The sequence below is a fragment of the Monopterus albus genome, unplaced genomic scaffold, assembly GCF_001952655.1.
Source record: "Monopterus albus unplaced genomic scaffold, M_albus_1.0 scaffold7.1, whole genome shotgun sequence".
Lineage (NCBI taxonomy): Eukaryota > Metazoa > Chordata > Actinopteri > Synbranchiformes > Synbranchidae > Monopterus > Monopterus albus.
Window position 1 is genome coordinate 1,650,015 of NW_018127887.1, and position 17,969 is coordinate 1,667,983.

General features: G+C 39.2%; 2 protein-coding genes and 1 long non-coding RNA gene across 9 annotated transcripts in view; 1 reads left to right on the forward strand and 2 right to left on the reverse strand.

Moving 5' to 3' along the window:
• The window catches only part of LOC109973939 (uncharacterized), a 55,943-nt gene extending 54,767 nt beyond the window's left edge, over positions 1-1,176 (forward strand). For both annotated transcript variants that reach the window (XR_002276899.1, XR_002276900.1), the window contains exon 3: positions 1,095-1,176. This is a non-coding gene — a long non-coding RNA (uncharacterized LOC109973939). The remainder of the gene's footprint in view (positions 1-1,094) is intronic.
• On the reverse strand, positions 307-12,031 carry hbp1 (HMG-box transcription factor 1). Of its 4 annotated transcripts, none has more exons than XM_020623815.1 (11): positions 11,973-12,031; positions 10,556-10,715; positions 10,289-10,469; positions 8,423-8,543; positions 8,190-8,304; positions 7,494-7,612; positions 6,399-6,555; positions 6,017-6,161; positions 5,215-5,502; positions 1,367-1,508; positions 307-1,249 (listed from the first exon to the last, which is right to left on the reverse strand). In XM_020623815.1, the coding sequence occupies exons 2-11, from the start codon at positions 10,626-10,628 to the stop codon at positions 1,232-1,234; spliced, it is 1,359 nt and encodes a 452-aa protein (XP_020479471.1). In that variant the 5' UTR covers positions 10,629-10,715; positions 11,973-12,031; the 3' UTR covers positions 307-1,231. The 4 variants fall into 4 exon arrangements, with proteins under 4 accessions (XP_020479471.1, XP_020479494.1, XP_020479479.1 ...); XM_020623838.1 differs by lacking the exon at positions 11,973-12,031 and adding an exon at positions 11,899-11,916; XM_020623823.1 differs by lacking the exon at positions 11,973-12,031 and adding an exon at positions 11,471-11,843.
• A 263-nt stretch (positions 12,032-12,294) lies between these two features.
• Positions 12,295-17,969, reverse strand: part of prkar2b (protein kinase cAMP-dependent type II regulatory subunit beta) — a 7,693-nt gene continuing 2,018 nt past the window's right edge. The window contains exons 3-11 of one of the 3 annotated variants that reach the window (XM_020622891.1): positions 17,082-17,137; positions 16,859-16,942; positions 16,519-16,625; positions 16,206-16,359; positions 14,611-14,712; positions 14,452-14,526; positions 14,261-14,329; positions 14,022-14,157; positions 12,295-13,883 (exon numbers count right to left, since the gene is read on the reverse strand). In XM_020622891.1, the coding sequence (XP_020478547.1) occupies positions 13,750-13,883; positions 14,022-14,157; positions 14,261-14,329; positions 14,452-14,526; positions 14,611-14,712; positions 16,206-16,359; positions 16,519-16,625; positions 16,859-16,942; positions 17,082-17,137 (917 nt within the window). In that variant the 3' untranslated portion in view covers positions 12,295-13,749. The remainder of the gene's footprint in view (positions 13,884-14,021; positions 14,158-14,260; positions 14,330-14,451; positions 14,527-14,610; positions 14,713-16,205; positions 16,360-16,518; positions 16,626-16,858; positions 16,943-17,081; positions 17,138-17,969) is intronic. The other 2 variants (XM_020622883.1, XM_020622877.1) reach the window with 2 other exon arrangements.

The following is a 17,969-nucleotide window of genomic DNA, read 5'->3' on the forward strand; positions in this document are numbered from 1 at the left end:
CCAGTTAGTTCAGTCATTTTGTCCAAAGGGTGTGCTGCAAAATATTAAGTTGAGGGCGTCAATAATTCTGTCCAGTTAGTTTTTAGAGTTCTGTGTGGAATGTATCAGATTTGGCTTTTTTCCCTCTGCATTTTGTTGTTCCAGTGCAAACAAAGGAAAAAACATGAGAATACTAAAGAATTTGTGATTGCAACCATTTTCTGGAAGACATGGTGTGTTATCTGACAGAAATGCAGGGGTGCAAATATTTTTGGCCGTGACTATATGTAAACACAAAGCCAAGCATCCCCACAGGTTGTTTTCACCATTTATGAAAAGAACCATACACATGGATAAGATGTTTTAAAAGTTTTAAAAAATTATTTATAATATGGTACAAGGATATTCTGTGCAAGAGGTTGTTGGAGCTATGAAACCTGTACATTATGAACAAAGCTCTGAAAATTCAAAAGTAACCTGAAAGCAGAGCATGACTACTGGGCCACGACTTGTCAGCGGCAAACTATCAAGATACGAGCTGTATTATACAATTGGTTTCCGCCAGTATACAATGGCTGTATAGGATTAGATTACATATTTATATAAAGTGCAAAAAATAAGCACTTACAGCGAAGGCCTGAAGTGCTTTGTGACCGAGTGTAAACCCAACACCACATGCTAAAAGGCTTCTCATTATATGGCCAGGTGGTTGGGCACAAACCAAAGACTTGGCAGAGCAGTATCACAAACTATACTGTCCATAATTCAGCTGCAGAATATATACTGTATTAGAAAATGTATGAAAGGTTACCAATCTGTGCAATATATTGAATGCTACAAATATCAGTATGAACAGTGGTGAAAAGGTTATTTGAAATTCCCTTTTTTACAATTCTAAATACACACTTGTTTAATTTGCTCCTTCTACACAGCATAGCACCACAGGCTCTCATTTTTTTTTTCAACCATGAATATGAAATAATCCAAAATAAATGAGAGGATTCATTCTTATTTCAGAGGAACAAAGATATAAGAAAATATATGCACTGTTAGTGACTAGATTACATGTTTTGTTTATAATTCATAATTCTGGTTTGTCTCTATAATGATTCAAGGTTACAAAAAGCAAGTGAATTCAGCATCACAGTTGAATCTCATAAATACAGGAGAGCAAAGAGGCATCAAGCGGTCCACCAGACTCCAGCACCTCTCCAATGCACAACACCAGCTGCTGGGGATTTTGGGGGATTATCTAGGTCTGCTGGGATCCCTGGAGAAGGACAACATGAAGAGTAGGTAAGCTGTATGGACACGTGGTTGAAACCAAAGACTGGGTAGCTGTAATTGACATGTAATGCAGTCTGGGTGTTGAGACTTTTGTCCTTACTGAGTTGATTCTTTTACGTTTCCAGCAGTCTGGATTGAGTCGTTTCTGCTCCTCAGCCAGAGCTTTGGCCTCCATGGTGTACATCCTCCTCTCCTCACTCTTCATCTTCTTCCACTTGTCACCCAGGATGACACTAATGGCTCTGGAGTGAGAGGTTAGAGATGATTTTTCTTAAATGTTGTACTCTGCAAGACTTATGTGTTACTTTATCTATTCATGAGGCAATTCTCTCTGTGTTAAACTAGTCTCAGGCTAAGTCCACTTGTACACGGGTATTGTTCCCTCAATTTAAAAAAAAAAAAAAAAAAATCCTTGTTTACAAAAAAATGCAAGAACGTGCTGTCAAGAGTACGCCAAGCCAACAGCCGGTAATATGAGCCTAGACATTCACTCATGTTGGTCACTAATGCCTGGCACTGGGGTCTGTGGAGTAAATCACTCTGGAAGTGATAAGTATAGCAGTGACCTACTGTCACCGGCCACTTTATTAGGTACACCTGTATAATTGTCAGTTGAGCCAAAACTCAGCTTCCCTACCCACATGTCAACACTGAAAACAGAGTTTCTAAAAACACCGTTTTCAGTGACCTAAAATGTAGTTTATGTGTGGATGAAAGGCCAAACCACATCAAAACTGCGTTTTAAAAACAACCCGTGTATGTATGGACAAGGCCTCAGTTGGCAGTTTATTAGGTACACCTAGCTAAAATTATTGCAGTCTAACAAAAGTTCTTCATGAAGGCGATGCCATTCAGCTGTTTCAGAGAGGTATTGATTCAGCTGTATCACCATTTAGAAAGACGTAGTTTGCGCTGTTGTTGAACTGTACTCCATTATACAGAGAGGTGTATATTTAGCCTAGCCTCACGGACATAAATGGGGAGGACAAAACAATAGCAACAACTGTCAACATAAAGTAATGCAGCACCACAAACTACATCTTTAGAACTGATGATACAGGTGAGTCATCACTTCTCTAAACAGTTTCAACAAAGACTGAACATCACCAATTTGATGAGCAAAGAATTTACTGCAGGACTATTGTATTAGCCTACATTAGCTGGACCAGGGTGTACCCAAACAGGCAACTGAGTGAGCAAAGCCTCATGTTTCAGTCTGTAGCTGTGGCCTTGACAGCTCTATCTACTAATCACCCAGCAGCACAGCATCTTCTAATTTTTAGCTTTGCAGTACACACTGCTCCACCTCAACCCTCATTCTCTAATGGTACCTCTGTTACATAAGCTAACACAACATGAGAGAGAGAAGGTCACTATAGGTCGTATTACACTTTCCCTCAGCATATTTTACTCCCACTACATCAATTACAGCTCCTATGATGGACAAAGTCAAGCATGTACTTCCTGTTTTGTTGCAATCTTCAGCTGGCTTCAGTGAACTTAGTGTCAGGAGTCACCTTTGTTCATAGGAACATTGCTGCACTGTGTCTGGAAATGGCAAAGTCATTATTGTAGTGTGTGCACCATCATGCTGTTTAGTGCAACAGTACACAGACTACAAACTGTACCATCGCTCTCAGTATACTGTGTATGTGAGTGTGGTGTTGAGTAAAATTGTTAAAGTAATACATTAGGATTAGTTTTAATATTAGACTGAATTAAGAACTTAGTTAGTAGAAGATTGACACAATATTTGTTGATTAGTTAACTTGTTTGTTTACTTTGTGTGCGTATGATTATTCTATCACATTAAGAAAATGAATCATTAGGATTTAGTTTAGAGCACGCATAAGTTTGCTTACTTATGTTACAATTATGTTTACATAGTTGAGTATATCATTCTGTGTGTTCACTGAATTCTTGGCCAGTATTTACTGTGTTAGCCAACTGGGGTACTGTTTAACATCAAGGGAACCTGGGTCATTAAAACACTGAATTTTAAGGTTAATAGCTTTAGCAAAGAGGGTCTACAGTTACTTTATTACCACCACCTGGCTGATGGGACGGTGGAGCTATTGTTTAGTGGAATTCCTAGAACAGAGATTAGATCTGAGCCAGGAAGAGGAAGCCACTTCAAAGGCAGGGCCATATACAGACACACACAGGTAAGATAGTTTAATTAGCCAAATGGAAAGCCATGTTTTATAGAGTGTAGTTAGTTGGAAACAAAGAAAGAAGTGAGTGTAGGAATTTAGATAGAGTAGGATTTCCTCCCTCTTTAGGAAGCTGCCTTTCCCATTGGAGCAGGAAGGACGCAGGAGGGGGATGGATGGATAGATGGACCAATGGAGCAACACGAGAGGACCAGACCAGCCTACAATTGCACATTTCAAATTGTATAAGTAACTGGGTTTCAGGAGGGTAGGCGTTCCTTCTCATCCTGAAGACGAATTGAACGGTTTTGCTGTTCAATTTAGGGTTAGGGCTTCAGATAGAGATGGAACCCAGAGCTCTGTAAATTGCTTTATTCGATTGTCTGTTCAGTTATGATAATAAATGTTTGAAAGGTGATAGTTGACTCCGATTATTCTTCATGAAGAACACGCTGCAGTGGCCTTGTTTATCTATACTTGTGGTGACCCAAACACAGAGTCACTCACATTCTGGGGACTTGCCTTTCATGTACTGGTCCTTGTGAAGTAAATCACTGAACTTTATGGTAAAGTTTCAGTGTTAGGTGACAGTAAGTCTCCAGGAAAACAAGGGTATGTGTATTATAGTCTGTAGTCTATTAGTGTGATAATACACAAAAAAATTGAGAAGAAACTAGTCAGAATAATAACTTTAAAATTTCTCTACACAGTGCAGCAGTGTTTCTATTGGCTGTTGATGCTGAATAGTGGTGAACTCTGACCTGTAAATCTGCTGGAGCTGGCTGGAAGTTGCAGTGAAATAGGAAACACATTTGAATTGAGGTGCAGCTGGGCTTCACTAGATATGACTGGGAAATGAAACGAATATTTGTATAGTGAACATGTGATGTGACCATATCTTAAAGGATAAGGCCAGTCATTTTCTATATTACCTTTTCAACACTGCCCATACAAAGACTAAAACAACAATGATTTGCCTCTACTCATGAATAATGTCTGTCAATCTGTCAGAACTGGAACAGTTCGTCTGTGCCACAGACCTTCACAATTACAAACACATGAGGAAAGCACACCACTACACTTTGTCACATACACACACCAGCCACTTTATTAGGTACAACTGTATGCACTTCAGTGCAGCACTTCCACCTTAACATCTGTGTTTATGAAGCTCAATGTTTGTTTTTGGTAAAATTGTCATAAATGTATAAATTTAATTGTTTATTTTTGAGCTCATAGTTAAAGGTGGTGTTGTACCGGACTAGATTATATTCAGAGATGTTCCTAATATTCCTGACCCTCTCATGTATGTAGCTGGGGAGGACAAAAATATACACAAATATAATGTAGTCCGGTACACCACCACATTTTGAGCTTCCAGTGAATGCATTTCCTCATTACATAACACCAGACCTGCATATTTATTAAGAATATCCAGCTAGCTTATGCATGGCCCTTGACTCTTGTTTACTTCAAATGCTGTCAAGAGTTACAGCTGTTTGGAGCCTTTGGACTAACATTTTCATAATGAGGAAATAGTGCAACTAGTGCAGGGCTGTGTTTTACTGTGTTTTTAAACAACAGTGGAGGTCTATGGCACAGACGAATAAGCGAATCCAGTTGTGATAGACTGTCTCTGTATGGGCAGTGTTGAATATACAGCTTCACTGAACAGAAGGCTAATGTGCAGATGTGGCACAGTCATAGAAATATTAACTTAAATTAGATCAATCTGCTTCACAAAAAAAGCTACCATATGTAACCCCTCAAGGGACTTCATTTAACTTTTGCATACCTGTTGTCCTTTCCAGGATACATCTGCGTGTATTCCACGCGATACTTCTTGGCAAAAAGCATGAAGGCATTCATTGGCCGCTTGCATTTTGTAGGCGTGGCACCACTGGCTGTCCCTGAGGTGTGGCTCCTGTTTGATTTGCTAATCAAGGATTGTGGGGAACTGGAGCGCTCAAGTTTATCACAGTCTGGACTAACAGCACCTCCACTGGACAGCGAGGTCCTGCGCTGACGAGCCATGCTGCTGAGAACATACACTGCTGAGGAATCTAGCGGGGTGAAGTCATAACTGCAGGAGAAAGGACAGAAAAAGAGAGTTAATACTGTGCCTGTAATCTGATACATTTAAATTGCAGATAAACTGTATCTGCTTTTCATGTGCTGTTAAATCTATTTCAAATTCTGCTACACTGCAAAACAGTTTTCATTTTAATTTCTCTCGCTGTGACCAAAAACATCACAAAATACTGTACATGTAAATAACTGTAGATGTGTGATAATTATTAAACAACATCTATAGACCAGTTATCTTAATGTTGAGATATGAACATTATTAACTCTTGTGGTTTCTTTGAAGTTTTAAAAGGAACATTTCACTTTTAGGTTGCTCAACAAAATCATCCTGCTCAAATATAAGAAGCCTGTAAGCTACGGATGGACTTGGATGTCGATAACAGCAAGGCATCTTTGAGAGGTTGTGTGTGTATAAACCGTATCAGTCATCATCACAAGAAAAACAGTTCTTCACACGGGTGATGGCACTTAATTTACTTGCACAGAGGATGATCACATTATTAGTATACCTTCTGAAAGTGTCGAAGACAACTGAGTCATCACAGTTAATGGCATCTGGGTGGTTGGGTGGCAGGCACACATCTCCTAGCTGCATCTCGTAACAAGGGATCCCATGATGCACCACAGTAAGGCTCGGATAAAACGAAGACCACCCTGTAACAAATGAGAAATTACAGTTTACATTGATCCTTAAAGCTGTGTATCTAAATAAAAAACCACATAGTCCTCAAATAGCAAACATTCTATAGTCAGTGAAACCTCTGTTGGCAAAGATGAATCTCACGCACTGCTTTAAAATCTGTCTGACATAGTTTTATCTTGAGCCGTCTCTCAAAACCCAATATTATGTTCTATTTGTACATACTGCTGAACAGGAAATAGTTATTTTACCTTTATTTTTTACAAAAAATGGGTGATCCAATCGGCATTCAGCTGTTAAAAGGCTGTCATCAGGTGAGCCAGGGTCAAAGGTCAGTTTAAGAACTGCCTGGCCAAAAGACACGGTCTCCTCATGGCTCACCAACTTTAGCCCCTCTGAACCATATCTCTGCAAATGAAGCAAAAGACCAACAAGAGGAAGCTTTACTCACCAGCAATGCAAGATAATTAAACACCATCAAAGAACTGGGGCAAAAACAATCTGGCGGCTGCCTGAAGATGTGGTTTCTATTGTACGATATTAGACCACCACTGCAAGTTCTCAGTACACCTTAAGGGTTTTCGAGAGTGCAGCAGATAACTAGACAAATGCATTTCCTGAAGAAAATGTGTGTGGATACTGATGGTCATTATCTGAAGAAGGTGAGAGCTTGAGAGCATTTCTAAAACAGCAGAAGGCCTAATCCCACAGTGAGGTAGAAATTAAATGGCTTAAAGTTCTAAAAGAATCATTTTTACTGACATCTGACAGGTATATTTTAAAGGCAGACAAACCTGTGTGTGTGTTTGGGTGTGTCACTGTACCTCTGTGTGTGTTACTGTGTGACACTGTATTGCTTTGACTGGGTGTTTATTTTGTGTGTGTGTGTGTTACTGTGTGACCGTTTATGTGGTACCGTTTGTTAATCTTAATGTCTTTGTTTTAAGCAAATAAATGTGTGCCTCACCCCCTTTCCCTGCATTTACCAATAGCAGAAACCAGTGACTTTGGTGCAGCAGGTCAGGGTTCGATTCTCTGTCAAGGCAAGACAGAGGGGAAATAGACAGGTAGGAGAGAAGATAGAGAAGAGGTAGATGGGGAGGGAAGACAGACTGAGAGGGGAAATGAAGCTGTAGATGGGGAGGGAAAACAGGTGGCAAGGTGGGAGGGAAGACAGACAGGTGAGAGGGAAGATGTAGATGAGGAAGGGAAAACAGACAGGTGGCAGGGAAGATAAGTCTCTCCCCTCTCTATCATGCCTTGACAGAACCCCTGATTCCCTATTGTCTCAGCATCCTACCAATTTTGATACTGTACCAGTACCAAAGCCACTATTGATTACTTACCTTGAGAGAGGAGGACAATGGCACCATGGTTTCATCATCTGAGTCGTCATCTGAATCCCCGAGTTCATCAGCCTCCTGCCATTCCACATTAGGGCCTCGATGGAAGCGCAGGCGAGTTCCTGAAAACAGTGTAACAGAATGAATAAGCAGATGAGAGGCTTTGGGAAATGTGATGCAGTATTGCTGTTTAAACACCAGAGGTCAGGATTTCTCTGAAAATGTTTATAATTCACACTCATCCTGGTTGAGAAAATTGTAAAGGGAGGATCTTTCAGATTAGTGTCAGCACCTCTACAGCTCTGGTCCAAACAGTCTTGATTGCATGTCTGGTTCTCATTAGCCAACTTTAAGTCTAGAGCGCTTAAAAGGCACAATCAGTCCAGTTTGACCATCTAGTCTATTCACAAACATAAAGAGATTGAGCTACAGATAAAAACAAAATGTTTCTTAACCGCTCATGTTTGAAAAACACTGTATATTTTAATTTTTTATTTTTATTTTGTGGTTGTAAATATTAACAGATTAATGAATAGCTTTTCTGTTTTTAACTGTGAATACTAGACTGTGGACTATGTCGTCAAGCTACAATTCTCAAGACCATTTTTTTCCAAGAAAAATGCATGTTAGCAACATGAGGTTTAAGTGTGTGCATATATGCTCGTAGCTACCTATGTATATTAGCTTGTTTGTACGCACCTTTGAGAAAGCAATGCCAGACTGTGGAGGGCCAGGAATGGGACCAGGCCATGTCTTCGTCATCAGAAAATGAAGAGGACATTGAAAAAACTCCAGACTCTGATTCACTGCTGGCCTGTCATAAATTATGAAATACATCATACAGTGATATCAATAAAACAATATCCATATGCATGTCATGCAAATTTTTCTATGAAATAATCACTGGTTCTAAAGGAATGGATAATTCTTACCCTGACACGCCTGCGCTCCCTGAGGTGGCCTCTGGTCAGGTTGGGTGCACTACTGGCTAATGGGGGCCGGGCGTAGGAATGTAAACTGTTACTATTGCCAAAGATGTGGACTGGAGATGATCTGAAAAAAATGACAGTTATAAACACATGTAGTTAGTCTGCCATGCATATACTGTGAAAGGGCTAAGTCCACTTGGACTAATATGCTACCAAAAGACATGGCTGCAATGACACATTTCTCAAACATGAAATAACTTCCTACTAGAGATGCACTGATCAATTGGCGGGAGATCGGAAATGGCTGGTTTTTAGTGTGATTGGCCTTCACTGGTGACCTGCTGATCACTGAGATTTCGGATTCTGTGCTGATCACATTTAGAGGCACAGTAGTTCATGTCATGCACACAGTAGCAGACTGAAAGCATAGCATCTCACATGCACCTCAAGCGAGCCTCGCGCTCATGTCTGTACCGGGTGCGTGTTCACTCGCACACTGGAACCACCCAGTGCGCACACAGCACTCAGAGGAGCCCACAGAAACAGAAAAGGGGAAACTACATCCAAAATCTCAGACAAATCGTAGCTACACAATGAGGGAACTACTGGCAACACATGAAATGCATGTATATGTACTATATCCAACCTGTGAACTACACACACTTCAAAAAGAACTGTGTGCACAGTAGTAGTAGTAGCAGATGTTTTTCTGTTTCTATTACCTGTTGCATCTGTTCATATTTAGAAAAGTACAAATATTGCACTTCATTTTTAGTTGGAGGAGGTTGTTATGCTTGATTTTATTAAAATTTTTCATTAAAGAAAAGTTACAAAAATGTCTGTGTATGCTGTCAATAGACTAGTTTCCAGATAAATTGTATGCAAGTCTTTTGAAAGTTCACAAAAAGGAAACAAGAAATGCAAATTAGGTGCATTTCCATCAAGTGGTTGTAAGCAGATGAACTACGCTAGTTTTGCAGGAAGATGGCGGTATAGGTAACATACCATAGCTTGGCTGTGATTACCAAAAAACAAAAAAAAAGCAGAAGAAGCAGAGGTTACAAACCGATAACAAAACAGAAAAACTGGCAAACAGAGAAAATGGAGAGGGGTCTGGCTGAATTACTTTCAGCTGGGCAACATGTACTACTTTTTTTTGCAACTTGTACTTGTCCTCTTTGTTAAGAAAAGTATTGACCGTGTTCACAGCTGTCTGGAGATGAAGACAGAGAAATGCTGCACAACGGAAACAGCTGTGACATGAGTTTGATGTTCGCTACACCAGAACTTATTTGGCAAATGTGTTTCCATCTTCTATTTTGTGCATTAACAAAAGAATTAATGCACAAAAGTCAAAAACCACCTCAAGTGAGTGTAAAGTAGAGGATTATTTTTTGAATTTTGGGTGACTGAAACCCAGCTACTTCCAGTTCTTAGAAATAAAGACAATTGGAATCGGCAGGTCAGACTTTAAAAAAAAAAAAGGAAATTAGAATAGACCAAAAAATTGCAATCGCTGCATCTCTACTTAAACTGCAAAGAAAAGAACTTGATCAAAAGGGCACATAATGGTGATACTGTACATCTTGAAATTGATATTTAAAATGTATGTGAAGTTAAATGCAAGCCACTAAATAGATTAATTAGCCAGGTTTACTGTAAAGTTGACTTTGCATTGATAACTACATAACCATATTCTGCAATTCAGGTGTTTTCTTATACATGTCAATCCGGCTTTGTGGAATTTCCCCAGGTGTACTAGTGTGTTATTGCTTGTCTTATCAGCTTTTTTTGTGTGTTTATGTGCCATGTATGAATTCATTAAGCTTACAGGACTTTCATGCTCGTAGCCTATGTATCTGTACTAACCTCTTATGTGGGGTGTCCTTCAGCAGGGGGCTCTGAGGACTGGTGGCAATGTTGGCCAGCTCTGCGAGCCAGTTGGTGCTGGGAGAGCAGCTGAGCTCCTGGTGAGACACTCCTGCTCCAACCTGAAATAACCCTGGAGACCTCTGGTCCTCCTCCACCTCCTGCAGCTCTGGCATGTCATCTGCAGAGGGGCCAACAGAATTATTCATAATAAACATGAGGAAAAGGTCAGTTTGCTTAAATGTAGAATGTGAATTTTTTATTTACCATAATCCATGTGGCACACAGGTGAGGAAGGCAGGTCCTCATTACACTTAAGGAGATCAAAGGAACCATCCATTCTCACAATGTTCTGCTGTTTCCTCTTTTTGTAAACAGGCTACAGGTCAGTTTACTCAGCTTCCATCATCATATTCTGCCACGTCAGCTGGTTTTAGACAAAACCAAGACACAATTAGAGCTTTCACAAACAAAGTGAAACTGCTGCATAGTTCTGTTTACAAGACTTAACTGCTCAAAATTAATGATAATTGAGTCTTTGTTATTGCATGCATAATTATGAATGGTGTTGTGTGTATTTCGTTCGCAGGATCCATGAAATTATAAAAACAACTAACATAATACACAGCTGTCAACGATTTACAACCACATCAAAATAAATCGCCTAGACAATTTGTGATCATTGCAAGACATGTCATGTACTGTACCGCATCAATATAATAAAGGAAGATGGCCTTTACGGAATCCTTTGTCTGAATCGACACAGTAAACCTGAGGCTGGTCATGTGACCCGCTGCGTGGAAGCCTTGTTTATAAACTTAAGAGCAATTGGCGCATGCGTACCAGAGCTCATTCATTCATAACTGCGCAGAATGGCTGATAAAAAGCATGAATTTGTATTGAAAAGTATCTTACAGAAACCCGAAAACACTAAGCAGAAAAAAATGCGAGAATATGAATGAGTGTAAAAATGATTTATACTAATTTGAAAAACAGGTGGTCTTCAATAATATGCAACGCTAAAAAATATAAAAAATTATGAGATAAAGTGTTTACATCAAATGCATGAGTTTAAAAGGAAAAACTAAAGGTCGTTTGCGCTTTGACAATCGATCAATGGTCGCTGCAGTCTTGACAACCCACTGCTTTGGTTTCATATACGTGGATATACTAATAACATACCGTTAATGCAACGTTTCAAAAGTTTTATCATGCCCCAGAAGACAGTGTTAAGTTCTGGCCTACTGCTTTCCCACTCCTCAAAAGCAGCAGCGAGATCCTTAGCTCATACCCAGAGGCTGACGGGTCTACCACTGTAAACAAAAGAATGTCAACAAGTTGAGGCATGACGCAACCTCTGCCCCGTTCAAAATGAATGACCCGAAAACCTCCAAAAGCCTTTCAACGACATTTTCACAGTAATTAAAGCGGATTCTACCGCCCGAATGACTGGTTTTGATATACAAAACTGCTATCCGATGGATTTAGTACCACCAAACCAACGAGCGTCACAGCGAAAAAAATACCGTCGAGCAAACCTGCCATTTGGCATCAAATAAACGCATGACAACCCCACTAAAATACCATGTCAGTATTACAAAGACACGGACCACATACTGTTCACGTTAAAATGGAGTCTGCGCCGTTTATTTCTTCGAAAAAAAGTAGTCAACTTCCCACTTACCAGATCTGTCGCCATTGACAAACTCTCTGGCATTCACTCGAGGGGTGGAAACCAATGTTTCCAGAGGAAGCCTCCTATTGGTGAATAACAACGTCAATAACGATAATGCGCACATTCGATTGGTCAATACTTTTACAAAAAATATAGAAGGTGGGGCTTAGTTTGTTGATCATCGTATCATTGGATGAAAGTGTATGTCTGTTACGACCTAGTAACAGCTGATTGGCAATAACAGGAACAATACATGGTTCTTTTTTATCTGCAGTGTTGCAGCTACACCAAAAACGCGTTACTTTCTAAAATGTTTTTATTTCCCTTGTAATTAAATAACTCCTTTAACTTTTTGCTACAAGATCTAGTGATCTGTATCAACAAGAAATGAATGAATGAATGGTGAATGAGTGACTGAATGGTGGGGCCTTGAGGCAATGATATAGGGCTATAAAATCTTACTTGAATGAAAAACTTTGAAAGTGCACTATTACTTTAATGTAACAAATAACAGTGTGACACGCAAATATAAAAATGTTATTTATTGACATGAAAAGTGAAACATATGTACTATCAGCCAGTGTTTTGGGTGTGCCTTCAAAAATTACCAGTACTTCCTGCACGGGGGTGTGGGGAATAAATTCAGAATGTTTAAATGTTAAACCGTTAAACTGTTTAAGCTGCAGTAAACCACAGACAAAATACAGATGGCTTCAATTATTAATTTTAAAAAGACAGAGAAGAAGTGAGACATGACCCACTGTGGATCCTTATTGAGAGCGAATATCAGAATATGTTCCCAAACAGTTAAGTTGTTGGCAGAGGTAGACAGCAATGATGTATGTCATAATCAGAATATATGTTTCACCAACGCAAAAACAATGTGACTAAAATTTTACATTTAAACACAAGAAAACCATCTGTCTCAAGACATTGCTCATAATGACTACACTAACTTATTAATGGTGGGCCTATATAATAACATTAAATATTCAGTTCTAAACTGAACAGCAATGTGTTGGATGTTCTTACAAAAGTATGAGCTATCTCTGTGAATTAATTTGTTTTGTTTTTTTCTTCTTTTTTGCAAAAGCAGCATTGGCTTACAGCCACAAACACTTACCAACAATGAGATCATTTATGTAGATGTATTCAGGGAACTAATCTTATGATAAACAAAAATGTACTTTGTAAAAAAAAAAATGTTTAAATGCTGCCAAGTCTACATTCAGTTGTGACCAAAATGTGAAAGATGTCATTCAAATACAATCGATTCAACTTCCTTTTCAAGGTGTGGGGTGCTCACACCTCAAGTGTTAGTGGTCTTGCCAAAAAATGACAAGAGAATGTGACACATTTGCTCACAACTATCCAGTAAGAAATTAGCTTTGGCATCTGGTTTTAACTAACAATGCTTATAAATTTACAAACATTTTACTGTGAGTGTAACTATAACACCGTGGAGGTAAGGTGAGAGTTAACAAAAGTGTTCAACATACAGATACAAGTAAAATGTACACTTATATTTTAAAAGTGAGAGTCATGAGAAATGTCGAGTTTTAAGCACTGTGCTTTGGCTTACTTTTATCATAACACCCAGTAGCAAATGCTGTTAAAATGAACCTCTAATTTGGGGAACTTATGCAGACAGTTTTATCTATCTGAGACACAAATGTTGTAGTGGGTATTTACATTTCTTATAAGAAAAGCTGTTTTAGTGGTTATGTGGGAAAACATCCATACAAGCCTTTTTTTCATCCATGAATCCTGGTCCATTAGAGCGCTCTCATGCTATTTGTTGCTCAGTCTCAGGGCTACTTCCAAACAGGGCAACCAGCTGCTCCTCATAGTTAGCAATGTTCCTCTTCATGATGTCCATGCATGGGCCCAGCAGTCTCTCAAAGGCTTTAACATCCATCACTGAGAGAAGGGGGGGACGCACAGAAGAGTCAGACATAATTTAACAAGAGATGTGAAAAGTAATCGTAATACATAATAAATGGTATACTGGGGAATGTACACACTGGACACAGTATATGAAAGATAAGAAAACCACACCCAAGCATTTCACGCTCCCCACAGCATAGGCTGATGCAGCTCTGGGCTTGTTTGTAACAAGTGCCAACTCCCCAAAATACTGGCCCCTAGAACACGTCGCGATATCCACCTCCTCTTCCTCTTGGTCCTTTTTCGTCTGGCAAGAAAGAAATGCACACAATAACACACCAGAACAGTGCAGTTTTAAAAGATTTTTTTTCTTTACACTTAAAATGTAGAGACAGGCTGGGCAACCATACCCTGCTTCTTTTCATGGTGATTCGGACTTGACCAGACTCAACAATGTAGAAGCAATCTGCTAAATCACCCTGTAACACAAAGCATCAAAGCAGATGGAAATAAGTACAAAAATAGGTGTTCATAAATGCCTTACAGCAGCAGAAAACAAAATAATTAATGCAAAAACAGATCATGGACAGAGATTTTTCACCTGAGCAATAATCTGCTGTGAATCACTGTACACCTTGGTGGATAGCACGTCTACTACTTTCATTCTCTCTGAGAGCTGCGGATTAAAAGATATTCAATTAACAATAGTTTTACTGTAAATGCACACTGCAGTTTTTTAATACTGGAGCACACTTCTAACCTCTAATGATGTAAGCAGTGGTAGCGTTTCAATAAATGCCTCATACATCCTCCTCTTCTTGGCGTTGTTCTTCACTATGATCCTCCTGAATGTTAGTCGATCCTGAAACAGCGTTTTAAAGAAAACAACATTCAGGGTTATTTTTAAAAACAGTGAATAAAAATATACATTTTACAAGCTCTAATCGTGTCTTTGCATTGTTATTTGTATGTATATATCTCAAAAACATGCTCAGAAAAGTCTGGCATCAGCATATTTTTAATGCTGTGCTTGTTTTTTTTTCCCCAGGCTCTCTGGAATTTAGGATAACTGGGCAGTAATGTTTTCACATTGTCTTTACGACTGTTCTGGCACCCTTTCACCAAAAAAATAACTCAAAAGAAACAATAATTTGCAGTAGGGGTCACTGTAAACCAGATTTTAAATAAGCAGAGTCTCCTGTACCATTTAGCACAAGTACCTGCTGCCTTAAACGATAAGCCTTTAGAAATCCTTCAGCTGAATGTCAGTAGGATACAATATGGCTTAGACAAAGGTAATGATCGGCAACATGTTAGAAGACGATATTTAATGGTAGTACTAAGTTATGCAATGTACCGTAGGAAACATATGCCTCTGCTTAGGGCGCCTTCGAGCTGGTAAAAACAAGCTAACATGACTCACAGCTTCTGGTAAAGTTGTCAGATTCAGTCTTAGACTCTAGGACTCTGAGTACTATATGTGTAATATACTAACAGGCGGTCACTGTGTTAATTGTGTACAACTTTAAACCCAGGCATAAATAACCCTCTAATTAGAGCTTCTGCTACAGACTACTGTTTGCTTAGAGGCCCTCAGTATGGTCTGTCCTCAGCCTAATGGGCCTGCTGGTTGACCAGGGCTGGCTGCTTGTTCACAGACACAAACATGCAGTACAAGTACCAGGTCAACAGGGGGTACAGCTGGAACTTGTCTAGTGCGCACAGAGATGACATATTAAAGCTATTTAAGGACACGACCCTCAGTGAGTCATTAATAAACAAGCTGCTTCACACGGTGCACTACTGCAGCACCTGAATATTTACAGCTGTTCTGACCACAGTTTATAAAGTAGTTGGATACTTTTGAAGGAAAATACAATTAAACTGAAATTGTATTTAAAAATCATAGTCACACAGGGAATGCAGTATTTTCTTTACCTCAAATTGTGTCTACTTCATCACAGTGTTACAGTAGCAGCCCTATATCATTTAGAATTTGAGTGTTCATCTGAGGTGTATACCGGCCAAAACAGACACCCTTAGCCTTGTTTGTCCGAGCCGATCTGATAGCTGAGCTCTCTGAATGAGCCGCAAATCAATTTTTCATATTCAGTTTGCACATTTATTATCCACTAATGAACATAATTTCTATCCAGGAGCATGACCACTGCTCTTTTAGCTGTGTACATTCAGCGAGTTTTATACAATACGCTCTCAGCCAGACAATATGATGTCACTTATGATAGCAAGTACCAGCACTGCCATATACAACCTGGATGTTAACTGCAAAACATGACAACTGACAGCATGTGGAGCCAGCTGTGCTCTTACATGAAGATTTAATGGTTTACTCACTAGGCACCAAAGGGCTCCAGGTGAGGTGGCAATTATAGTAGCTGCCCTGGGGGTGTTGTACATCAATGCTAGCTCTCCAAAGCTGCCTCTGTTGTCATAGCAGCCTACCAGCTTTTCTGTGCCATCAACTTTCACAAAAATGTTAAACATCCCACTGAATGAAAATACAATAAGACAAACAGAGAAAAATAAATAAACACATGGCAGCCATATTGGTGCTTCCTGAAATCTTTAGTTAGTACTGACTTTACAAATATATTCATTTTCAAAATCACTTATTTAACAATCAGTTATATGATTTAGAAAAAAGTACCTTTCAATGACATAAAAGTTGTCCCCATCATCATCTTGGTCAATGATGTGCTCCCCCTCAGTGCAGAACTTATCAAACATGGCATCCAGCACCTGAGACATCTCTTCCTGTATTGTAAAGAATAGCAGAACTTAAAACGGGTTTGAATTTTAGAGGTTGAAACAATCAACCAGAATCCACTCAGCGTGCCAGTTCTGCCATCTTTAGAAATTATGCATAGTGCACTGAGCTGTGGTTAAAAGCTGCTGGCTTCAGGGCATGTTCTCCTTTGTGCGATTTAAAATATGGCAAAGCACACACACCAGAGGAGTACAGAGAGTTTATAGAAGAAGCCACACACCGGATCCAAATTCTTGAACAGGAGAATGTCTCTACATGCTTCCTGTAGCCTCTGTCTCTGCTCATCCGTTTTTGGGTAGGTTACCTGTAGAATAAACAACACACCTGTGATGCGTGATCTATGTTGGCTTACATATCAACATACACTCAGTAGAAGTCATATTGTTGAACATTTATTCAACAGAAATGAAAACTAAATCTCTGTGGCATGGAGCACAGCTTACCCTTGGCTCTTTATCCTCCTCATCTTCATCAGGGTTGAATGCTTCAGCACACACTGCATGACAGAGTTCAACAAATGAATGAACTTTTCAGTCACTACCAGACAGTAAATTCAACCAAAACTTCAAATTCCTGTCAAAACTCTCCCACATTTCAACTTCTCTTGTTGATAAATATTTATTTTGTGTGGTCCATCCAGAATTTTGTTTCTCAGGTTTTATTACATTATGTTGTTTTAAGATACAGGTCATGGTTCGTCTGACTTTTTGGATGTAGTTTTTAATAAATTATTGACAGTATTAGTAGTCACCACCTTCTTTGCATGTTTTCCTTCTCCAGCATACTTGTCTACTGTGTCTAACAACAAACGCCAATCAGTGGGGATGAGTCAGTGCCATTTCACGCAATAAATAATTCAATAAACACAGCCTGTTCTTGTCTTAATCAGAATCAGAATCATCTTTAATGGCCAAAGATGAAAAATATTGTATGCTTCCAGCATTATAGAATACTTTCTCTTGCTCATACTTTCCATTCAGACTGTCAAACATGCAGCCATTAGTCCTAAGTTATTCTTGTCACACTACAACTTTATTGTTATTAAGAGCAAGAAATTATTAATGGTCAGTTCTTGTCCTGATTTTCCTACACACATCACTCACTGACATTATTAACCAGATATTGTGGTTTCATAAGCTCTGATAAATCAACATTAGTATAATAAACTGAACACACTGACAAAAGACAGATGGAAAATTGCTTCAGTATAATTTGTACTGGAGCAAATCTGAGATGCTCGTGTGTTAGAGAAATTTTTTTTCTATTTACAGCATCGACACTGTTCAGCGTTTTCCTCTCAACACAGGCTTTTAACAGCGCGCCTGCCTGTC